Below are 25,812 nucleotides of genomic sequence, written 5' to 3'. Positions count from 1 at the left end.
AATACCTCGACTCCTTCTCAGATGTCTTAGGTGGACTCCAAATCCTTTGGCATCTATTGTCGGGTTTGAGTCGTTGTTCCCCTCCTCCTTGGACTTTGTGTCGATGATCCAGATCATTCATTGCTTTGTCCTTTAGGGGGCTGTGGTACTTTCTGAAAAGGCTCGACACTCCTAACCTGGGTGTCGTCGACATTTTCGCTAGTACTCTCTCTCCCAAGGAAGAAGTGTCTGAGGGCACATCTTCCTCCTGGCTTCGTGAAGCAATCGAAGGAGGTACTCGGCAGCTGACGGCGACGATACTGGTGCCTTCCACCTGAGAACTCACGAAGTCGATGGCTTGGTCCATCCCTTGCATTCCGGAAGTTTCTGTCAGTCTGGAAGCAAGATGTGGTCTCATAGACCACACTCTTGTCTTCCTATGGTCTTGCCCACAGGCCCTTGGAACCTTTTTTCCTTGGCACTGTGGTGGCTGCTCAACAAGTTGTGTTTTCTTACCTGGCTCCTTCAAGAGTATGAGTAGCATCTCGCCTAAGGTGTTGGTTCTGGAAGTGAGAAGGATTCCGAGAGTGACTACCCTCTCTTCTTCCTCGTTCCCCGTCCTTCTGCTTCTCCTCCTTTGGGATGAGAATAGGACTCGAACCAACACGTGCTGGACCTGGCGCTGATGCGGTAAGACTACACATCGAGCACCCGTTCTATTTTTCTCCTAGAATCAAAGAAGCAATTCTGCTCCTTCCTCTAGCAAGGGGAGGAAGGAGAGACTGGCAATAAGGGAAACCCCATCTCAGCTTTTCCTTACTGCCTCTGACACTACGATTCTTTCAGCCTATTTCATATGAGTCACGTTTCCTCACTCATGCGAAAAAGTCCAGTATCTGACATTGATCTTGCAGTTCCTACACTCCGATCAGTATGTCAGAGGCTCAGGTACTCCTCCTCGCTCTTTCAACCAGAAGGAGTAGCCCAGGTGTGCAGAACTCCAGTCAGTTCAGGAGACTCACTCAGATTCCTCCCTCCAGCCAGTGAGGAACGATGGTTGGTACATTGTGTCAGAACAAAACACAGTTTTTGAAAGTAAAATGTATTTTTCGTAACTATACAAACTTGAGGTCCTTTACATTACATATTATGCCCACCTCATGCCACCCCTCAATCTGAACCTGGACCGAAAGGCAAACTGGAATGTTTACATCCGGGCAGGCGGGTATTCTCGCCTACCTGGTGGTAGTTCAATTTACTGCCTAACCACCTTGCTCAAGAGTTCAACGGCCGTTTCCAGCCTATGCTGAAAATAATTCCTAATGTAAGGGACCTCAGGTTAGTAGTTAGGAAAAATACGATTTACTTTCAAAAATTGTGATTTTTTAGATTTTTTTTTCTTACACCAAGTGCATTTGCATATCTTCGTCTTTCCGTTGATGTGTTTTTTTCTTAAATTGGCCAATCTTAAAGTTTGCCCAGTCGGGGGGTGTGCATGATATATAATTAGCCCATCCCTTAAGGGTTAAGAGGACTCGACATCACCAGCCTGAGTGTCAACAACTCTTTATTAGTACTGGTTCGTCCAAGAACACAATCTTTCTGGCTACACGAGACGATCAGTAGAGCGTGCTCTGCTGCTGGCGAGGATGACACCAGTACGTTCCATCTGAGAGCTCACCAAGTCAGGGGCTTTGGTCCATCCCTTGCATTTTGGAAGAATCTGCCGGTTCCCCAGGTACTGAAGGCAGGGGTGTGGCCACACCAGACCACCTTCACATCCTTTTACCTTCTCCTTGGGACCTGTGGTGGCTGCTCAACAGATTGTGTTGTTACCAAAGTTTTTCTCAGACTGAAAGCATCTGATCTAATGTACTCAGAAGGCATAAAGCTGTGATTGAATGATTAAGTGACTGGTTCTGCTCTTCATTCTTCTCTTCCTCTCTCTTTGAGGCAATATCTCAGGCCAAGTATATGCTGGAATGGGCACAGCTGTAGGTAAGCTATACTATTGAGCTTACAGGGGCTGTTAGTTCCTTTTAACAGGAAGGGGAAGGGACCAGTGTGGTAGAGCTACAATAAAAAAACATTTATTTATTTTGACCTGATTTTAGCTGCCCTCTGACTTGTCACCCGTTTTTTGGGTCATACTTGGTTATCCAAGGTTTTCCTATAATATAGCATAAGCAAGAATGAAGACTCCTTTCCCTTGGGCTTAGGGTCCTATCACCCTGGCATCCTTCTGCCCGACCTAACAGGAGGTTACTGGAGTTGGCTCTGATGCTTACTATGGTGACAGGGATTGTGACGTTTCTGGGTTTAGATTGAAATTTCCAGTCAGTTTAGAGGACTACCTCCCACAAAAGGAGTTTCTCTCCTGCATTAAAGGCAATGGTTTGTTTTTCTTTTGGAACAAATCACAAATTTTTGAAGCACTGTAGTTTGTATTTTCATTGATATACAAACTAGAGCCTTTTATAATGTCACTTCAATCACCCTGCTTGGTGATGGCTGGTGAGTGAGGAAGGTGTCCCCCCACTTACCCACTGCTACCTGTTAACTGCATAGTTACCAAGTTTCAGTGACCGATTCCAGCTCAGTGAAGAGGAATACTTTAAAGGCTGTGGTTTGTATACCTACAAAGTTCAGATTACTTAAAAGATCTGTGGTATTTCTTTGCATAGCTTTAATGTTTTTCAGCATACTTTGCAAGTCTTATTGAAGCATAAAAAATACTGTTTAGTTTGACTCTCAGTACAGTATTAAAAGTTAAAGGGCTAAATTATGCCTTCTACATTTATATCTTAGTACTGAATTTGTGCAAGGTATTGCTATTTGATAAAAAGAAGTTAAATCTTTCAGACTGAAGAATGGAGAGACCACATGGGGGCAGTTGTAGGGATGGCTCCCCAGACGACAAGCTTGACAAAGGGACAACCAATGGGAGTGAATTGTCCTCATGTGGCTCATCCGTAGGTAAGGGATTAGCTATATAGGTACTTTGCTTTAGGCAAAATGCTAATTTTCCACTCACTTTAGTGAAGATGAATATTTATTTGGAATGCAGACTATTTATCCAGAATGTATCATCTATAAAAGAAATTTTTTTTTTTTCTGCTTTTGACAGGGTAAAATGCAAAGGAGTTACAAGTACAGTCAGTGAAATGTAATTTTTTCCCATTACTAGGCTTTCTCCTCGTATTTGATGTTAGTTTATTATGCAACATCTCTTAGTTACCTGATGATTTTGTGGTTTTTCAGGTCCCAAATCTTTATTATCTAGTAGCCTTGGAGGTGGAGTAGAGGAAAAGATGGAGGTTGATTCACCCATGCTTTTGCCCTCTTTGGCTTCCTTGCCTTCCACCTCATCTGTTACCATCACCAAAGCCTCTGCATCACAGCTAAGATCTTCACACTCACCATCATCATCGCCTCCTCCTCCTCCACCCCCTCCTCCGCCGTCATCGTCATCAGCTGTATCTACGCACTCGTCTGTAGTATTTACTTCTGTCAGCACTTCTTCATCGTCCACCACACATGATGTTATGTCTAATATCAATAATGGTTTGTTAGGCCCAGACATGATGCCTACTATTCCATTAGTTCCTGTCCAAGTCCCCACTGGCCGAGGTGGAGTTGTAACCATTCCCAAAGCTCGGGGGCGTCCAAAAGGAATGCCATTTTATACACCCAGAGGTGGTTTTCAGATCAGAAAAGGAATGAAGTTCAAAAGAATAGGAATGTAAGTAGAAAGTACAGTATTTTTCATTGAAGATAAATTATTGTACTATATGTGACAAATTTTTGTACCTGTATATTTTCAGTGTTGTGAAATTGCTTTTCCAGTGCAATATTTCTTGTAGTTGAGTAAAATTAGTGAATATGTTATTACATTATACCTTGTATGTTTTTAGGCGAGGAAGGGGTGGGCGTCGACTTGTTCACAGCATGTCATTAGAGGAAAGAGGCGCTATTGGTGGAGATGATTCACCATTGCCCCTTGATGAAGAGGCATACGCTCAAGATGACATGATTATTACTCCATCTTATCAAGAAAAATGGTAACTTTTATCTTACACTATATTATACCATCCATTAATGTACTTTTGGCATTTGTGTTTTTTATCCAATAGTTATTCATTTACGTGATTTACATTTGGCGGTTGTGTTGTTTATCCAGTAGCTATTCATTTAGGCCTACATGGCGTACATCTGGCAGTTGTGTTTTTTATCCAACAGCTATTCATTCACATGCTGATTGTAGTGAAACATTATTTAACCATTGTCCTTTACCTTTGATGTGTACTGTAAACTTTTCCTGTTGAATCCAAGTTTGGATAACTTGTACAGTAAGGGTGCTGTATTACTTCTGCCATTTTCCTTCATGTTGTTGTAGACTTTTCCCTCTGATAAAAGTGAATTGTGCTTTTTAGCATTACCAGAATCATCACTCCAGTAATTTATTCTTATAGTCAAGTTGGTGGGCATTAGTGAGTAAAAGGGTTTTGAGTATACTGTATTCATTAGAAAGATTGAAAATGTAGTGGGAGGCAGTTTAGCTCATATTTCTGTTTTGTAGACCCAAATTTTGGTGTTATTACTGTGCATTATATGATTGCCACTTATTACATTCACTCTTACAGGCCGGGACGTTTTTGTGCATTGTGCAACCTAGGGGAACAAAGCCAGCTTGGTCAGGGTGACCTGATAAGGCATGAACCAACCCCAGGGTTTGTGCTTCCGGAGAAGTTTGAAGTAGCAGAAACAGAACTAGAGGAGTGTCCTTCAAAGAAGTTTAAGCTTAATCACCCAACACATCCTACTTTCTTAAAGTAAGTGTCTAGCATTACATTATTATGCTCATGGATTGATTGCTGTTTAGTTTCCTGTTCATGTCAGTTTGATTGGGATTATTTCCCTGGTAGTCAGACTATGGATGGTTAATGGAGCTGTATGAAAAACTTGCTATGTTTTATAAAATCAGAAGCTTAAGAACTGTGGCTAAAATAAGGCTCGCTTCCTGTGCTCCATCTTGGTGTTATTTTTAGCGTATATGAGCTTTATTTATTTATTTTTTTTTTTTACCCAGAGACAAAGGGAAATCTCCCCGAAAGCAAATTGGAGACCTGATATTACCAGAACCAGTAGATGAGATATCACTTGTTGGTCATCAGGAGCAGCCCTCTGTTGGTTATCTGTTTGAGTCTGGAGGTTAGTTTGTTTGCTTATTTTACCTATTGCATAGCTTAGTTGAAGAAGTTGTGACTTTGGTGTTGGTAAGATTTTTATGAAATGAAGGAAGACTGGTTTTTCTGAATGATGTTTATAAATGAATATCTTCTTGCTATATTCTGAGATTATTCTTTAAGTCTACATTTTGTATGATGTTACGACTACATTCCTTAATACTAACAAATGTTTTTAATGCATGAATATTCTTTTGTAGGTCATTGTTTGGTACATTATATGTGTGCTTTGTGGTCAGCAAATGTAGAATTAACCAGTGATGACATTATAAACAAAGTGGATGTAGCAGTTGTTTCTGGTGCCAGCCAGAGGTGTGCATATTGTAAGAAATTTGGAGCAACTATTCCATGCAAGGTATGTGTAATGTGTAATTTTTTATTGTCAAAATGTAGAATTAGTCTGTTAAATAATGGTTTTCATAAGTTTTAACTGTTTGGTTTGAGAATCAAATGATGTCAAATGACATGTAAATTCTATCCCTTGTGACCCAAATGACATCTGTTGAAAATAATAGAAAGACACCATTAATATTCTGTTGTTGGGTGTCATTGGAATGGCATCTGGATAGTGTTGGGGGATAGTCTATTGTGCTCTTTCACACATATAAGGCTTTTCAAGAGAAGTATCATTGAACCAGTCAAAAATAGAAAATCACATAAGTTTTTAGCATGTTTTCTTATTCTTACCCAGTGGGGAGTTAAAGCTGTCAGTGCACCTCATGTGGTGCACTGTAGGCATTACTTAAGTTGTTTGCCACATCCTTTTTACCCTTGGCTGCTCATACTTTTGAGCCTTTTATTCAATTCTTGCTTCCTTCAGTCTTGTTGGCCAACCACCTCTCTTCACTGTTCAAAGCACTGAATTCTGGAAGTGACCCAGTGCTTGGCTTTATAGCTGAATTTTCGTAAACCCAGTCAAATCAGATTGTATTTTCCATACTTTTTTGTATCCAGTGAATTACATAAATGGCAGTAATATATGCTGTATATCATTAGAGAGGAAATCTATCATCATCTTTCACAGTGCAAGAGAGTTCATAGATCTCCATTTTTTCATTATTTTATATGAAAAATGAAGAAATGTGTTTTGGGTCACGTTAATGTATTGCTGTGACCATAAAGGAACTTAAAGTATGGTTATTTGGCTCCAAATTAACAGCTTTCTCACATAAAAAAATTATATTAAGCAGTAAAAGAAAGTGATATTGAAGCTGATAATGTACAAGGTTTGGACCCCCAAAATGTCAAAGGATTAAAGTTTTCAATTTGTAAAATATTCAAGTGTATGTGTGATTTAGTACAGTTCAGTCTTTGAATTCTTCAACTTTTTTATCCCGTAATATTTTGGGGACCTGCATAAACAAAAAGCATCTATTTAGTCAAGTTCCAGTGCTTTCTAGACAGTGTCAAATTGCTTCTCATTCAATGCTCAATCCAGTATGCATTTCTACTATGGCTAATCAATCACAGTAGCTCTGATAAAGATTTTGTTCATTGGTTTGGTTAAATTTGATCATATAACTAACAGCTTGCATTTAGATTTTTTTATTCTTCATGCTGTCATTGGAGATGAGTTTGTCAGTACCTTGGTTGCAGTTTGCTTTAGATTTCCCAAATTGACATCACATTCAGAAATTTAAATTTGCAATCAAAAATTATTTTATCCGCTTATGGTATCATTTTTCCCATCTTGGGATATAGAAGCATTTCATGACACAATTGATTTAGTAACTGGACCCTTGCTGCTTATTAATACCTCATTTTGTGATTGATACTATTTTTCCAACTGTTCAAATGAATTAGCAAGATAAGTAATTTTTATAGTACTCTACATCTGTCCACCAACTACCTTGTTCAGCCTTTGGCTGGAATTCCAAGTTAATTTTTACTTGTTGTAATTATGGATTTATTTTGTGGGATTCTTCAGGTACCAGGATGCCCCAAGTTCTATCATTTTCCATGTGCCATGTATGATGGTGCACCCATGGACCTGAAGAGTGTTGCAATGGTGTGCCCTTCCCATGCTGACCGAAGCAGAGATATCTGTAAGTAAGGTTTCTTAACAGGATTGCTTATGACAGTTGTCATTAGTACTGTCGAAATATATAATTATATCCAAAACTCTGCACTCATACTATGTTCAAGCTCCCTTGTAGGACATCTAACTGTTAATATCTAAGTTTTTGTATAAATAGTATATGTCAGCTTTTTTTTTACCTGTAAAATGACCAGTAGTAACAAACAAACTGTTAAAACATCTTATCCTTTTTATTTTCAAATTTATTAACAATATTTCCTATTCTTCCAAATTGGAAATTCATTTTTGAAGCCTTTTATATTTGACAGTTGAATATAAAGTTCCAGAGTTCCTTGCAATTGTGAGAAGACCCCTCCAAAAGTCTTACTAATTAATTGTTTGAGGAGAACACTGAAAGTTCCATTTTGGCAAAATTGAAATTATTATTTAGCTGGGGTACAGTATAGTAAAAAAGAATTGATTAGCTTTAATATGGTTAATAAGAGCCCTTTTAATTTGGGTCCTCAGTAATGTTAGAGATTTCAACAATGTCAGGATGTTTATAATTAATTATTTGATGTTGGTGGAACATTGTAAAATTGATTTTATATTTCAATCTGCCATCAGTTTGATTAAACTAAGATATCAGGCATGTTTTTGGTTAAACACTATTGCTGCATCAGTGGAATTTATGAATATTTTTCTGTTTTTCTAATCTTTGTGGCATGCAATACATAGAGTCAGTGGCTGATATGTTAATGGCGAGAAATTTTCAAAAGTCAGAAGGACATTTTACTTGTAAGAAATCTCATGCAAAGATACAGGTATAGATCTGGCGAGAAAGTGTGGGTCAGCCTGCTGAAGGGGAAAAGTCCAGTGGATGGTAGTGGGCGTATTTAAGGTACTGTATTTAGAAATCCAAAGATTGCTTTAACGTTATCCTCTGGGAGGGTTTTGGTCACAGTGGGGGTAAACATTTGCGTAGATCAAGTGGGGACTAGATGTCTATTTATCTGGTTCAGTGAGCAGTAAGGTGGGTCATCCATGACAAAAGTGTGATGTTACTGCATACTTGTAATTGTTCAGTACCCAGAGACTTAAGTTATTTGTTTATTTGCAAAGGGATATTTTGAATTTTAATTACAGCTATACCAGAGAATCCTCATTATGTATCAAGTTTTACCACGTATCAGTATTATGGCCAAAGTATTGAAATATCTTTTAGCTGAGGGCTACTGCATTTTGCTTTATTTTTTTTTTTTTTATGAAACAAACTAAATTTGAAGGTATGTGACTATTATTTATTCTTGTTAATTTCAATGAATCTCAAATATTTAATGATTTTTGTCATACTGAAATTGTAGGTGTGGAAAACTTTACATATACAGGCAGTCCCCGTTTAACTGGCGGCATCAGTTAAAGGCGATCCGGTTGTACGGTGCTTGTCTAGTGACGCCGTTGACTGGATTTTCGGCGCCGCTCTCCGGTTAGCGGCACCAATATCCGGTTAATGGCGCTGTTAAACGGGGTATTAGCACTATTACAGTGCTTCCCAATTTTATGTGGGAATAGGTTCCAGAACATACCATGGAAATGTAAAATCTGCAGAAATTTAAAAATCCCTCTAAAAATGTTTATAACTGGCTTATAACTGCCAAATACCTTGTACCCCTTAAACTAAAATGCTTATAACTGCCTATTTTAAGATTGCTAAATTTGATAGTTTAAGCAAAAATATACCTTCAAATTATCATACTAAAACAATTTGATATTTCAAACAAAAATATACCCCAAATCATCCCAAAACACCCAAAGGAACTGTACATTACAGTATTTTCTTACTTCTGTTGCTCTTAAGTAGCCTATGTATACACCTCTAAAATGCTTGTAACTGCCTGTTTTAACAGTTTATCACTGAACTTGACAGTTCAAACAAAAATATACCTCAGACTATCATCCCAGAATACCCTAATGTCATGGCGTATATATAGGGGTCTCAGATCAGGTTGATTTTTCATTGGCTGCCTGAGGCGGTTCTCCTTGGGCAAAACCTCCTCTCATGCAGTGATGGTCGTGTGCACTCTTGCGTGCGTGCACTGGAGTGCATGTTAGAGACTATTATTAGGAGGATTTCTGGCTGCACATGGATGTTCCTGATTGGTTCTCTCATCCTGGGTGCCAATGGGTGCCACCCTTCCTGCTGACGTTGGAAGGAGGAATGTCTCTGTGTGGTATTGAGACTCGGCTTCTCTCTCCAGATATGTAGGGCTTCCAGGAGGCATAGGCGGCGATGGCTGGTTGCTTGATCTGTTATCTTGATGTTAGGGATAATGTCATTCTTTTTTACTCTCAGGTTATGGGCAGTCCTGGCATAATTAAATTAAATATGGTTCCCTCCTGGTCATGACAGGTCTCTCTCTCTCTCTCTCTCTCTCTCTCTCTCTCTCTCTCTCTCTCTCTCTCTCTCTCTCTCTCTCTCTCACAGTGTATGTAAAAAAATAGATACAGCCCAAAGAAAAATCTGCAAATCAGTGAACAAGTGAGTGATGTGTTCCACAAAAATCCTCAACAAAATGAAATGCGTAAAAATGGGTGGCCACTATATTGTATTGGCGCTCGGCTGGAACGGAACCCGAGCCTTTAACCGGGGACTGCCTGTATTTGTCTACCCCAGTGAGTCAGGAGAATCCGATTATTATATATTTCATTGTCTTTTTTATGACTTTTTCAATGTATAATTCTCTTTATTTTCTTTTATACAGTAATGGATATGGCATGCATAATTTGTGAACATTCATCACCTGAAAGTTCGCTAATTTTCTGCTCAAATTGTGGCAACCATTACCATGGCATGTGTCTTAAGCCACCACTAACAGCTGTGCCAGCAGTGAGAACTGGCTGGCAGTGTCCACACTGCAAGATGTGTCAGGTAAGGAAATAGGAAATACATTTTTGTGTACAGTAGAAATGAGCTTTTGCGTGATCAGTCACTATTGCACCACTGCCTTAACTTTTTGAAATGTAAAAGTTTTATGTACAAAAGCCATGTAAGTCTCTCTGTAGATATAGTGTGCCATATTGTAGTAGTAGAAGGCCTAAAGTACAAATGGTGGCTGTTAATTGTGTATCACTCTTGACTCTTGATGTGGCTGTGTTTAGTTTTAGTCAATTTTCTTCATGTATAATACAGACATCTTGTAATGAAGAAATAGGTTAGTGTATTTGTATCCCCTTTTTCCCCAGAACAGGAACCAGATTTCAGCACAAAACCTTTCTCAAGTCATTTCCTAATTTTTCCCTCATTCAGGTTACATTATTGTTGCTTAAATTTACTCTTAGATAGGGATCCTGATGGTATGTATTTTGTGAGGAATGGCATAGAAAATTAAATGTGAAAATTAGTGTTTTAGGTTTTGTCTCAGTAAATATCAGATATAGGTGTTCTCATGAATTCCTGGATGTGAGGGTGTTTGCACTTGCACAAAAGCACATCCACAGAAAGTTTTGTTGTTGGAAGGTTTCAACTTTTGGAATATATTGTAGTTATATGTGTTGAAGTGAAAGAAGTAAGTGGCTTAAAGAAGTGTAACAATAAGATTGTAGCAACTTATTAAAAAAGTTGGCCACTAAAAATTCACAAAAATGTTCACGGGTGTTTTGGGTCAGAAATTTGTTTAATGGTTTCTTATTCAGTTGTACACTGTAGCACATTACAAGAATCAGGAGGAAGGAGTGTTATATGTCAATACATTGTAGATGGTATGTTCTTCCTTTTTTATCTCAAACACTTAGCTTTCCCAAAAGAGACTTAAGTATCTGTGCAACACATTTGACATAGAACAGTTGAATATAGTCATGACCCTCATAATGTCATGATAAAATTATTGATTGATAGATTCTTAAACTAGCATTGCAACACCTAGGGTTAACAATACCAGAAATATGTTTTATAATGTAGAAAATTATAGAATATAATTCATTTGCACTGTAAGGATTATTTTGACATCTCAGGAACAGATCATAATTTTGAATTTGCAAATGTGTGTCTTTGGCTGCACACTGTATGTGGCACAAACTGTTCCATGCAGTGTTCCTTCTGCATCTAGCAATATCACAGTACTTCCTTTTATTTAAACAAATAATTTCATCTTCATCCCATTACAGTTCCTACCAAACTACTAGCTTCAGCATTTTCCAGCTCCAATTTGTCACTCATATTACAAAATATCCTGTGATATTGGCATGTGAATACCTAGAAACATAAATATCATTGTGGTTAAGCTACTTTATGATAGTCATAATGGAAGTTTCTCAAATAGTATATCATGGGTTGAGACTTGGTGTTAATTTGGGATAATCTTTTTAGAGTGTAAGAAGTGGAAAGATTATTGTTTGGTAAGGTCTTCAAAATTGATGCCATGAGTAATTTTGCAGGTATTAAAATTTGCAACTATAAGTGATGAGAGGAAGAGTTGTCTTTTCCAGAGAAGTAATTTATTTATTGCCAGGATTTTCAAGATTGTTTTTGTAAGAATATGGCCTTCCGGGTAGCTTATAATTTCTGCTTTAGTAGAAAGGTATCTTAAGTAATTTATAACTAGGATATGTATTTTGGGTTTGTTAGTGGTGCAGAGGTTGTTTTTATTGGGAAAAAATCGTAGTCACTACGAATGTAGTGAATGTAGCAGTATTTTTTAAAAATACCATAAATTTTTTTCTAGCCTATTAGGTTTTGATGTATTTTGTCTTTTGTATCAGACATATTACAGTTGATACAAGGACTGTTTTTGTTATGTAGGTGTTAAGTTATAAGATTTAATAGTGCATGAAGTATTTGTATGAATGAAAGAGGGCTGTGAAGCCCTGGGAAACATATTTTTGACTGACCCTTTCTGTCCACTTAAGGTGTAGATAATGTTATGTAAAATTTGGATATTGATAGATTGATTATATTCAGTTGAGGATACCTGGGTTTTTCTTCAACTGATCCCTTTTGACTCTTGGGGAACATGCCCACATGACATTAAGTAATTTATATTATTTCTTATCAAAATGAGGTTTTCATGAGAAACTGAGAATAATGTTGATGATATAATTTGTTTTCATGGTTCAGGTATAGAGTGTATAGGAATTTGATACTGCCCTGTGTAATTCAGAAAATTGAAGGTTGTAACATTTGATGGAGGTTTTACTATGAAAATTAAGGTTTTGGCATATTTGTTATTTAGGAAATTATTCATTATAAATTGTTTATAATTATAATTGTGACATTTGCTGAACTTTGTCTGCTTGGTCTGAATAACATTGAATAGGCAACTTTTGTATTTGGCTTTGGTATTGGCAGGGTTGACATTCCACAAATTGTGAAGGCATATTACTCAAATTGAGAGATGCTTGTTGCTATACTATCAGCAGAATCATTTCATGCTAGTGTACACTAAGGTCATGTTCTAAGATGAGGGAGGAAAGCAGGTAGTTAGGGAAGTTATAATAGAATTAACAGGAGAAAATCCAGTAATGAGGTTCAAAAAATAATGGAGAATGGTTTAGGTGAAGACATGGTCCAGATGAGAATTCAGCCACAAGTGCACAAAATGGTTGAAAATGGAGGGATCTCATTTCACATAATTCCTTGAAGGAAAACAAAAACTTTGTTAAAGATGATTGTACGCTCAAAAAATCTCCGAGAGTGGTTCTGTCCATCGAATTCTTTTCATAGTGCTTATTTAATTATTGGTAGCATAGACTTGTCAGTATGTTGCTAACTATATCTGAAATTGTTTTGATAAAATGGAACTGTTAAGTGAAGTAACTAATGCAGTTTTCATGGTTGATGACCAGTTTCCATTCAGTGGCAGGTGCAACTTTTATAATTTTACTGGTACCATGGTCTTGACCTGTTTTTAGAGAGGTCTGATAAAATTTTAATCAAGATCAAGTGATATTTTGGTAGCTGGGAATAATGTCTTGTTTCTATAGAGGAAGGTTTTAATATTATATATATTGTCACGAAGTGTTCCAAGTACCTGGTTATTACACAACTAATCATGAATTTAAAAATTTACCTCACTTCAGCAAGATACCTGAACTCTCATAACAATAAAAATACGACTAAGTACTCTAAAGGCAACAGTAGTCCCTTAAAAAAGCTTGCTGATCATGTGAGAAATCAGACTGGGTTTATCAAAACTCTTATGAGGTATCAACATTTAAACAAATATACTGAAGTAAAAGGTCATTGCTCCATCAGACAACTTTAACTCTCTCCCCAGGTTAGAGTCACATCAGAAAAATTGAAGGAACAAAACTCTATAACACTGGGTATTCAACTAATTAATCCTACCACTGGTGGTTAGTAAATGAAACACTTGTAAAAACTTTAAATACAAAAAATTATTTTTTTTTATCCAAGATTAATAAATCAAAATAACATAAAATTTAATTAATTCTTGAATTAAATGATTAAACAAATTAAATCACAAAAACATGAACTTATCAAGAAATTAAATTAACCAAGCAATATCAAGAAATTAAATTAACCAAGCAAAATTTAAACTGTTAAGAAATACTTAAGATTTGAAAAGAAAACGTAAGTAAATGAAAATTAAATTAAATATGCAATGTTAAACTATTAAGAAACACTTAAGATGCTAAGTAAATAAATGTTAAATCACCACTATATAAAATGTGAAAAACTAAAAGACTCCAAACACACAAGCATCAAATTAAAAAAGAATTAAATAATTCAAATGACATTAAGAAAACACAAATATACAAATCATGAAAATGAAATGCTATGTAAACTCACTAAAGCATAAATTCCTTATTATATTGACCTATATTATACCATGGTATAAATAAGTAAAATTCACGTTACCTTACACAAGCTTGTGAAAACTTTCACAAGATTACCCCAGTTGCTGCAGCTTGAAATTCACTTTAACACACTATAACACACTATTCTGATAGGCGCTGTTACCACTATATACACTGTTGTAAAACTAATGCTAGATCCCAAAATTAAGTTAATTTGTTAATGACCACACAAATATTTTACGTTAACTTCTCTCTTTTAAAGAGAGAGAGAGAGCGAACCGTTGTAACTGGTTTATAAAATCAGAGTGAAAAAATTTCTAGAATCCCAGCTAGAAGAAACCCCCATAGAATGACGTCATCTAAAACATTTTGGGAGCGAGACACGACTAATGCAATCTTACAAAACATGACGTAATCGATCGAGAACGGTACGTAACTTTAGGGAAAAAAGATTTGGACAAGATCCCAATGCGATCGACACAAACAGCAGGTGGTTAATTATTTGATTGGCAAGTTTATAAAACACGAATGAGCAAAACCTTCTCTTATATCGCCCGGGCATAATATCTGTCAGCGCTATGTTATCACTCGATGACATCTTGAGAAACACAAAAAACGATCGGGTCTGACTTGAGTCTCTCTCTCCCATTACTACGCTATTATTAAGAAATAAATTAATAATTTTAAATTACACTGTTAAGTTATCTAAATCATTAATATTTGTGAGATCTGACATTACAAAGATATTTTTACATAACTATTATTAATTACAAAGTATATCACAACATTGGGGAAAAATCATACTTCATACTTTTTGCAAGAGAATATCGTGAGAATATATATACTGTATGTCATCTATATACTATATATCTATCTATATATACAGTATAATATATATATATATATATATATATATATATATATATATATATATATATATATATATATATATATATATATATATATATATATATATATATATATATATATATATATATATATATATATATATATATATATATATATAGAGAGAGAGAGAGAGAGAGAGAAATTGCAAAAAGGCTATAAATTTAAATTTAAAATTAAAGTTGCACCATGATTACAAAATTAAAATATTAGACAGAACAGTTAAAAAGGACAACTTTAAAAAATAAAACATAAAATCCTTTAAGAAAAATGATACACAGAAAGTCCCCGGTAATCAGCAATCCAGTTTTATGGTGCTTTTCTAGCGACAACAATAACGGATTTTCGGCGGTGATAACTGGATTTTTTGGCGCTGATAACCAAAGATCGGCACCAGTACCCACCTAAAAGAGGTGCCGATCCCGCTTATCGGCGCAGATATCTCCCACTCATTGCCAATAAACACCGATATTTGTCAATTTCCGGTTATGTAATTTTCAGTTATCGTCTCACCTTTGGGAACGGAACCCCCGCTGATAACCGGGGGACTGCCTGTAATACAAAAGGTAAGCAGAGTTGGACCAACTTATTCAGGAAAGACTTAAGAGAGGTACAGTGTACTGGCAGAGGTTTGGCTGTTTAACAAGGGAAGAGTCGTTTAATCATTAACAGTTCTAAATTGTCAATTCATGGCTGTTGGAAGCTTGCCCTAAAACTGAAAAGTCCTTTTTTCAGTAGAAGCTTTACACATTCTAGAATGATTTCTAATATTAGAAAACTCTGGTTGTGTAATTTTACTGCATGTCCTACAGCTCACCCCATGATGAGAATGTATGTGTACCTTCAGAAGCCTCCTGGTTGGATCTAATATAATTTCCTAAATTACAGCCAGGGCATGTATAGCTATACACACAGAGGACATATAAGGGCATAAACGAACTTTGTACATAAATAACGACCTGATGGTAAGAGGATTAACAGGTATCAAGTGGACCTTAATGGCTCCAAACATGTACATAAATAACGACCTGTTGGTAAGAGGATTAACAGGTATCAAGTGGACCTTAATGGCTCCAAACATATTTTGGATGTGTTGTGAAAAGTTCTTCCTAAAAATATCTAGAATGTGTAACACTTCTCTTGAAAATAAAGGACTTTTCAGTTTTAGGATGAGCTTCCAGAAGCCATGAATTGACAATTTTAGAATCTTTAATGATTAAATGACTTGTCCCCTTGTTAAACAGCCAAACCTCTGCCGGCACACTGTACCTCTCTTAGCCTTTCGTTTTCTCTTCAGTCTTAACATTGCCACTGAATAGGTTGGCCCAGCTCTGCTTACCTTTTGTATTATATACATATTTTCTTAAGGATTTTAAGTTTGTTTTTTAAAGGTGGCCTTTTTAATTGTTCCTTTTAATATTTTAAATTTGTAATCATGGCTCCTCCTCCTCCTCCTCCTCCTCCTCCTCCTCCTCCTCCTCCTCCTCCTCTTCCTCCTCCTCCTCCTCCTCCTCCTCCTCCTCCTCCTCCTCCTCCTCCTCCTCCTCCTCCTCCTCCTCCTCCTCCTGTAGGAAATTCAGTCCCCCCTCCCCCACCCACCTCATTATAACATATACTTATGAAGGATGAATGTACCAATATAGGAAATTCATTCCCCCCCCTCCCCACCTCAACCCAACCCTTAATGTGACCAGGGAACCCCTAATGACAGTGTAATCAGTAGGCATTTTTTGCAGAGCGGCATCATTCATCCGTATCTTATTGTATACTTGCTTCTGCTTGAAATTGAGAAGTTGGGGCTTCAGTTTCTCATGTCATTATTCTTGGTTACACAAGTCTTAATTGGATAAGCTTAGCTCCTTAAGTGGACATAAAAATGTTGGCTGTCAAAAAATTTACATAAAGCATTGTTTTAAATACAGATAATGTGATAAAACTATTTTAACCTTTATGTTTGCAATTCTTTATAAAAAAGCTTTGTTAAAAATTTATTAAATATTGGTTTTTGTTAATCAGGCTCTGTCTGTTCATGTGTTGTTGTTTAATGGTAGGTAGTATCACACCATGAGAGTTTAATTCATCTTTCCGTTAGATTTATCTCCATTCTCCATGCATGATAGTAATCCCTTTGTTGTGTCCCTTCCCCCGTTGTGCAGATGTGTCGGCAGCCAAGCGATGATCTCGTGTGTGGGGTGTGTGACAAGGCGTACCATATGGTGTGTGCCCGCCCTTTTGGTCTCTCCCTTCTCAAAACAGGGTGGAAATGCAAGGTAAAATAAAAAAAAAAAAGATGATGATAAGACTAAAAAACTCTGGCATGCCCCGTTGATCGCTGCTTGGGCCTCTCCAGGCTCTGCTGTATAGATTTCTGATGTAGGTTTTTGGTAAATTAAAATTGTGATTGTGCAGTAATGTATATGAATTTATGGTCTATGAATTTTTGTTTGGTTACATTGTTGATTATTTGCAGAAATCTATTCAGGTAGATCTGTGAGAAGTGCTGCATTAGAGTTGCAGATTATCGTGTATGGTATTTATTAATAGCTTTATGTAGCACCAAAAATGTGTGGAATGCCATGGCTTTTTATATTCTGTACATTATTTGTTATAAACTCTTGTTTTTTTTATACTAACAGATAAAGTGTTAGGTTGTATTGATGGCCCTTTAATATATACTAACAGATATAATGTTAAGGTTGTGTTGATGGCCCTATATTGATATTGCCCCTAGTGAGGTTCTTGATGAAAGAATTCTGTACCTATGTGGTTGAAGAATTTTTTAAGCTTACTTTTTAAGTTTTGTTGCAGGATTTAGAATATCAATAACTGTTGTCTTCCCATGCATAGATTTCCATGTTATTAGGAATATTATGTTCCATCATTCTTACTAATGATGTAGATGGTAATATGCTTGAAATGATAATGGAAATTACTGACTTTGCTGCTAGATATTCTACTGGGAAATCGAGTCTTTAGTGAGGTTTGAAGCTAGAATCTTTGAATTTGTATTATTTCACCAGGTCCTTGTATTGTTGGCTTTCCCTTCTCTGATTGCTAAATTATTTTTACCTCTGAAGTGCCTCTAGTGCTTGCCTAATCTTGTGTCTTCAGTTGTTTTAATATATGTATTGTACTTCTTATTTAAGGAAATATATGCATAATAATTTGTTCCTCTGTTGTGTAATGTATTTAACCTTCTTTTACTCAGTGGTTTTGTATGATAATGTAGTGTCCTTTTTTACTGACATTTAACTTTTTTTAAGTTTCTAGCTTAAAATGTTTAATTAAGTAAAAGTATTGAAATAATTTTGTTTCATTGTTGAAAACTCTATTGATCTCTTTAATGAATATAAAATTCATATATCATTCATTTTTGGTCATAGGGTAATTTTTTAAATTTGAAAATATTTATATCTGGTTAGTGTCAGATACCTCTATTTCAAAATTATTCAAAGTTTTTCGTGATAGTAATACTTTGAATTGGCAACTTTGATTCAAGAATACTGTTCTGTACCTAGGAATTACTTGAAAATTTTTGAAGTTAATTTTTTCTGTTGTATTGTTGCAGGATTCATCTGTGTATGTGGTTATTGTTTCTTGCAGATTTAGGTCTGATAAATATATGATTTTTATATTTTGAATTTGAGATCTAAAAGTATGTGGGAGTTTTTTTGGTCGGATGATTCTTTGTGGTATTTATTTGATTTTTGTGTTTTGTACATTTGCCTTATGTTTTGAATGAATTTTCAAGAACTTGGAAGACAATTTTTAGACTACGATGACATTTACAACAGTTGTGTGCGAAGGTGAAAATTTAAGGTCTGAGGGAGTTTATGATTGCTTCTTCGTTCCTCTGTTTCGTTATATGAAATAATATTCGAGTAAAGAATGGTTATGTTCCACTAAACTATTTGGTTTATTTAGACTGTGATTGAAGTAGGTCATTATGTTTAATAGGAATACATTTTACATACAACGACTAAGTGACTTGATGATGCCAGGAGGAAAGGCTCATATTACTGTACAACCAGGAAATCATTTTAGTGATTGTTCTGTGTTAATTTGACTATGGTTTACTTTAGATATCTTTGCTTATATTAAAGGAACATTCATATTGGCAATTCCTAGGCATGATGTAAGATGCCATGTCTTTCCTATTCCACTCATGTTTCTCAGGTGTTAATGGTTACAATGTGCAGTTTGCCTTGTGGGGCACAGTAGATGGTAGTAAAGGGTCTTTGCTGCATCCCTTTGTCCCTAGCAGTGTTATTTTATACACTTTACTTTTTATCTATTCCCTTTGGTCTCTTCCTGCTTAGCTGTCCAACTTCTTCACCTTTTATGATTTTCAAATCACCTCATAAACAGATCCTTCAGGATGAGATTCCAGAAATGGCACTCAGTTGTCTCAGATTAATTTATAATAATTCATTCACGGGTTTTTCGTGGATTTTATGTTTCTTTCCGTGGTGCTCAATTACAAGTCTTGGTTTTGTTTCTTGACGTCTATAAATTGTGGCTTGCTGTGTCTATTCTCCACTTTTCTCTTGTGAAATGATTTTCTTCAATTTTTTTATGATTGTTGTTTTTGTCTTGAAATATTGGAGTCTGATTTTGTTCTAATTTTTACTTTTTAATTTTTAGAGTAATCTTTTCAGATCTTGCTAGGAAACCCAGGAAAGGAGAATTCTCACTTGGTATTGTAGCTAAGTTAGATTGATTTTTGTATACATCAGCTGAACCAAAACTTAGTTGTAAACCTTTACTAGTCGTTATTAAAATGATGTGTCATGACGTTGTTATTGTAAAGTGCAGAGTACTTGAATTAATGTGCAAACTTTGAGAACTAATTATTTAACAAGTACCTTTTTTATTTCAACACTGAAATATATTGAAATTTGTTCCTTGTTGCTCATGTATTATGTATGGTAAATAGTAGGACAGAGGTAAAAATAATTCTTCCCTGGGACGTTTCTTCAACAAGTAAAAATTTTTATCTTAAAGTGAATAATGCAGTGGTTGTGTTCATATTCAACAGACGTGCCGAGCTTGTGGAGACTGTGGATCTCGAACTCCAGGGAATGGGATGTCATCTCGATGGCATGCTAATTTCACGGTGTGCGACTCTTGTTACCAGCTCCGTAACAAGGGTCTTGCCTGTCCTATATGCCGTAAAGCTTACAGAGCAATTGCACAGAAGACCATGGCACAGTGTTCCAAGTGTAAAAAGTAAGTTCCTAGACATACATGTATTATATATTATGAGTGGTATGCTTATCTTGTTGAATTGGTTATCTGGTCAGTCATGTAAAGAGTTTGATGTATGGCATTGGTCGTTTAAATCCAAAGTGGTGTTATTTTAGACATTTATTTGTTTATCCATTCATTCCTTCCATAATCTTTGAAAAATTTGGAGATTGGCAAAGTTTTATAGTAGTTAAGCCTAAAATAAGACAAAATTTTTTTTGAGAGAGGGAACAAGTCCCCCACTGTACTGAGGGATACCCTTTTTTACTCAGTGGTCTGGTTGATATATATTAATATTTGGTTTTGGGCTCATCCTTCTCTTGCATTTTCTTTGGAGGGGTACTGTGATTTTTTTCGCAACTATGGGTAATCATTACTTAACAGTAGCTCCATATTCATGACCACTGAAGTGTCCAGATGCTATAGTTGTCATCAGTGCACATGCAAAGATAGATCTAGTCCATAGCAGTGATATGTTAACTAACATATACTATATCTAGTGATATGTTAACTAACATACTATATCTAGTATGTTAGTTACATTATATAATTATTTGAGGTCATTTCTGCATGAATGTTTTAAATTTATATAAAATATATTAGGTAAAGATGGAAATGTTCCTGTTTAATAGTTAATATACATTAGTTTAACAAAACCACTAAGCCATATTTTCATACTCAAATAGGGCTTACTTGAAGGATTTGTTCTATGTGGCAAAAATTGAAGCCAGGTAAATTTATAGGTTTATGAATGGATTTCTTAGGAGATACCAAAGAGAATGGATGAAAAGTAAAAGGGGGAGGGCAATGCAGCTGACATGGAGTGATGTTATAAAGTCTTTAGTATCATCTACAGCGGTTCACAGACCCCCTTGCAGTGAAAATGGACTTATATCATTGGAAAGACAGTTTATTGAAGTTTTGCCTGATTAGCAAATTAATTTATATCTTTTTCATTTATATTTGGAAAATATTTTTATTCAGCAAAATACTGTATAGATTTTTTGGGGTTAACATGCCATTTTGACCATTTGTTTTTATTTTGCTTTTTTGAACATTCTGTAATAAATATTGTTCAAATTAGTAGCTTTAAAATATCAAAATATGAAAATTGGTAGACTTTAATTGGAAATCATTTCTTTACAGACATGTTCACAGTGGATGTGATCCAGATGCTGACTTGAGCTTGATACAGAGTAAATATAATGCAGACAGAACATATGAATATGTATGCACCAGCTGCAACAGGGTTGCACCTTCGCCTAACCAGTCCCCTCAAGTTTGTAAGTGCTACATAGCAAAATTTGCTATTATTTGGGATGAATCATACCTACTGTTAAAGATAGCTTATAGCTCCACGCTGATAGGTGAGTTGGCATTCAAAAATAAGATCAAATGGCTGCCCAGATGACTTGTCTAGTACACCTGTTCTTCACCAGGTGTGTTTCGATTGTTTTAGCTCTTGTCAGAATTCTCCTTGCCACTATTGTGCATGGGCACTTGGTATTTTATGGCTGTTTGCTGGTATCACGGTACTATACAGTAATACCGCGCACTTGTGCAAATTCACAGACACACGAACTTTTCATTGGAACCTAACTAATTGTCATACACGAGTTTTTCGCAGACACCATAACATTTGCGAATACTGAGAAACCCTCCAAAAGTGTTTGTTCAATTTTTTATGTAATTTATAAGTTTTCAAGCTTTTATATGTAAATTAAATAACATTAAATAATAAAAATAATAATTTCTCTCTCTCTCTCTCTCTCTCTCTCTCTCTCTCTCTCTCTCTCTCTCTCTCTCTCTCTCTCTCTCTCTCTCTCTCTCTCTCTCTTTTACTGAGATGAGAAAATTTTTGTGGTACTTGTATATGTTTATTTGTTTTGTATGATAAATAGATTTTTTACCTAATAATAAGTACTAATTTTCAAATAATGAGATTTCAAATATTAATAAGATTAAATTATAATAATAATAATATAACAGTAATTACAAAATTCGTATGTGATGCGTATTGTAAACAAACAAATATCTTTCCCTCATTTTTGTAACTCGTTGAAGAGAAGCTGAAGGCAAAGCTGTCAGATATGTCAATTTAACATGACAAAAAGGGGGAGTGTTGTTGATTAGCAGGTCTAAGGATTCTCTCTCTCTCTCTCTCTCTCTCTCTCTCTCTCTCTCTCTCTCTCTCTCTCTCTCTCTCTCTCTCTCTCTCTGCCTGTAATATAATTCATAAAAATTTCACTATTAAGGACAATCTCTCTCTCTCTCTCTCTCTCTCTCTCTCTCTCTCTCTCTCTCTCTCTCTCTCTCTCTCTCTCTCTCTCTCTCTCTCTCTCTCTCTCCCGTGATATAATTCATAAAAAATTTCACTCTTATGTAAGGAGAACCTCTCTCTCTCTCTCTCTCTCTCTCTCTCTCTCTCTCTCTCTCTCTCTCTCTCTCTCTCTCTCATAGTTCGTGCAACCTATGCATTACTGTTTCTCTGTATGTCTTATCTGTACAGTAGATAATTTTAAATTGATCTAATTTTCCTGTACCGTCTACGAACTGTAAATGAGCCATTCTAAGACAGGGAGACATAAAGCATTTCAGAACAAAGAGAAAGAGACAGAATTAAGAAGTTTTTAAAAACGAAGCTGTTAAGACTTTGAAAAATAGATTGGTGGAATGGGGAGAGAGAGAAATAGTATAGTAATCTTCACACGCGCCTATATTTTTACGTCAACCATTTATTTCTTTTTTAAGGTTAATGTATTAAGCTAACTTTTAAATGAAATTATAGTAACTTTAATTTCATTTAAAAGTTAGTTTAATACTTTGGGAGCATGATTAGGGTCATATTTATTGTTTAAACTCTAGAAATAAGCATTTTTTAGCATTTCTAGAGACCGTGCCAAACTTACGTGGAAATTCGCCCTGCGTGAGGGGGTCTGGAACCTAACCTCACGTAAGTTTGGGGTATGACTGTACATTTATTTTTCCTAGGATGCCTCCACTGCAATCAAGGCTAAGAACATCAGGTTCTGTAGGACTGGTTACTGTGTTAGCAGGATGTTGATTTTTCAGGAGATGCACACTGTTTGCGCTTGCTGCAATAGTATAAATTGTGATCTTGAGAACATATGGGGAGAAGAAGAGATTATTGAAGGACTCTCTTCTTAAATTCGTTAGTATAGGAAGAGAAAGGAAGCAGATAGATTGTGACAGCAGTTAGTTAGGTCAGGTTATCAACCTGTCATTTCTCCTCCTCCTCCAGGTCCTTCATCTGTAGTTAGCCATACTCAGTCTAGGCGTTTCCTTTGCTAATGTATTAGTTAGTACTTAGACTTCCTCTTTAGCTCTGCCTTCTGCTCCCCTATCTGTTCTGGGAAAGCGTATTGAGAATTAAAACAGGATGTAAACCTTATTTTGGTCAGAACATGGTTTGTCTGAATTGGTTAGGGAACCAGAAAAACAGGATGTAAACCTTATTTTGGTCAGTACATGGTTTGTCGGAATTGGTTAGGGAACTGGTCTGGGTCCCCCCATAATGTCAATCATTTTCGGGTTCCCTTATACAGTAAGAGGTAAGATGTCGGTGCTTTCGCCCATCTGTTGCTCGAACCTAGGACTGCTCTGTGACAGTTGGAAGAGTCCACTGCCAGGGAACTGGGTCGGTTCTGGGTGCAATGTGGTTCTGTTCCCTCTGTCACCTGCCTCTCTGTTTTTTGTGCTCCGAGTCTCATAAAATGTGTTAGCCAAATGATTGTTTTGGTAAACTTTAAGCTTCGCTATGTATGCAAGTTCTGCCATCATTGGCACTTAGTATGAGGTTTAGCACCGATAGGACTAATTATACAGTATAGGTATGGACAGTTTCATTAACCCCTTCGCCACTGGCCTGTTGCACTGCCGATAACGCTTGCATACCGCATGAGACCGCGAGTATATCAAGTCATCATTTGCTCCCACTAAACTTTCTGTTATTCATATCTTTCGTTTATATTCTTATGTGAAAACATTTTTGTACATACCAATGAATATTTTTCACCACATTCTATATACATATAATGTGTATACATACATATATATATATATATATATATATATATATATATATATATATATATATATATATATATATATATATATATATATATATATATATATATATATATATATATATATATAATATATATATATATATATCTAAAAAAGAGGAATATTTAGTGGAAAAGTAATTGCAGAAATAGAAATAGTAGTAGAGTAGTAGAAATAAAGTAGCAGAAAAAGTAGTAAAGTATTAGTAAAATAGTACTAGTAGTTCAGTATATACTAGTTTTCTTACGGAAACAGTTACTGTAGTATACATCAATGAATGTTTATGGCATTGGTAATAATAATAATAATAATAATCAATCATAATAATAATAACAATAATAATAATAAGAAAATTCAACAGTAATACCACTACTACTACAACTTGTAGTAGAAAAATAATGATAATAAAAATTACATGTTAGTGTAAAAAAATGAAAGAAGTTTTCAAAAACATAGTACACTTTCCTGTTGACCAAAATACTCCTCTGCCCGAGCATTCATCCATTCACACAGTCTGTCAATATCATCATCACAAAAAAAAGAAACAAATGCATCTCATAAAACAGAGATCCCATTGTCACCCTCCGTGAAATCGGGGTGGGTCTGGGCGCTTGTCACAAAATGGATCTGTTATGAACTGTTCGACAATGGGTTCAATGTCTTCTAAAATCTCGTGTCGCTGTCATCCTCTAACAACTATTATCACTATAATCATCTGACAGATCTGGCAGGTATTCCTACCCAGAATCTGAAATACTATCATCCGACATCATGATACTGAAAAATAAAAACCTGTAAAATAACTGCAATCAAAAGGAGAAAAAGTTTAGCCTTCGAATCCAAATGGTTTACTCACAAGATCATGACAATGTTTCACGATACCCTTATATTATCCCATATGAATATGACGTCACGAGCGACCATCGGACACTCATTGGCTAGAATGAATAGTACTACACAATACCACGCCTGAAACCCATCCAAGCTGAAGAAAACAGCTCTGCTTTTCGAGGAGGGATGAAAGACGATAGGCGTATCGTCGCGGTCTTTTATTACTGTACCGTAAAAGACGTACATGTGTACGTCCCGGTGGCGAAGGGGTTAATACTATAATAATGTGTCTGTACCGTATTCTGATGTTATGTCAACTCAGTCGATTGTTTAACCATTGTCTTCATCTTTTGCTCATTCGTCTTCGAGTATTTTGGCGCGCTTTTAGTATTTGGAGAAAGAGAACCCAAGCTTTGTCATTCAATTAGAGTGCGTTTCATAAGTTTCCTCATACTCAGGTGCACAAAGCGCCCTGCAAGTCTGCTGGGGATTGACTTCTGGTATTTTATGAAGTCGTCGTGGAGCACCACCTCTTGTGATACAGGCACTTAATTGGCGCTTAAACCATCTTCGGTAGAAGATTCAGTTTCCTTTATCTCTTCCCCGAGAAGAGATGAACTTGAGACTGACAAGTGCTTTGGGCATGCTGAAATGGAGTCTCAGTTTAGATTGTTGAAGTTTTTA

The 25,812-nt window shown here is 35.9% G+C and overlaps 1 protein-coding gene across 14 annotated transcripts in view; it reads left to right on the top strand.

Moving 5' to 3' along the window:
• Positions 1-25,812, top strand: part of LOC136829355 (histone-lysine N-methyltransferase 2C-like) — a 189,130-nt gene that overhangs the window by 6,102 nt on the left and 157,216 nt on the right. For 12 of the 14 annotated variants that reach the window (XM_067087796.1, XM_067087799.1, XM_067087798.1 and 9 more), the window contains exons 2-12: positions 2,842-2,955; positions 3,241-3,721; positions 3,894-4,040; positions 4,623-4,811; positions 5,069-5,190; positions 5,426-5,580; positions 7,153-7,270; positions 10,005-10,171; positions 17,121-17,234; positions 20,003-20,193; positions 21,358-21,494. In XM_067087796.1, the coding sequence (XP_066943897.1) occupies positions 2,850-2,955; positions 3,241-3,721; positions 3,894-4,040; positions 4,623-4,811; positions 5,069-5,190; positions 5,426-5,580; positions 7,153-7,270; positions 10,005-10,171; positions 17,121-17,234; positions 20,003-20,193; positions 21,358-21,494 (1,927 nt within the window). In that variant the 5' untranslated portion in view covers positions 2,842-2,849. The remainder of the gene's footprint in view (positions 1-2,841; positions 2,956-3,240; positions 3,722-3,893; positions 4,041-4,622; positions 4,812-5,068; positions 5,191-5,425; positions 5,581-7,152; positions 7,271-10,004; positions 10,172-17,120; positions 17,235-20,002; positions 20,194-21,357; positions 21,495-25,812) is intronic. The other 2 variants (XM_067087789.1, XM_067087790.1) reach the window with 1 other exon arrangement.

The sequence above is a fragment of the Macrobrachium rosenbergii genome, chromosome 44 (genome assembly GCF_040412425.1).
Source record: "Macrobrachium rosenbergii isolate ZJJX-2024 chromosome 44, ASM4041242v1, whole genome shotgun sequence".
In the NCBI taxonomy this organism is placed as follows: domain Eukaryota; kingdom Metazoa; phylum Arthropoda; class Malacostraca; order Decapoda; family Palaemonidae; genus Macrobrachium; species Macrobrachium rosenbergii.
This window is presented reverse-complemented; position numbering and strand designations above follow the sequence as displayed.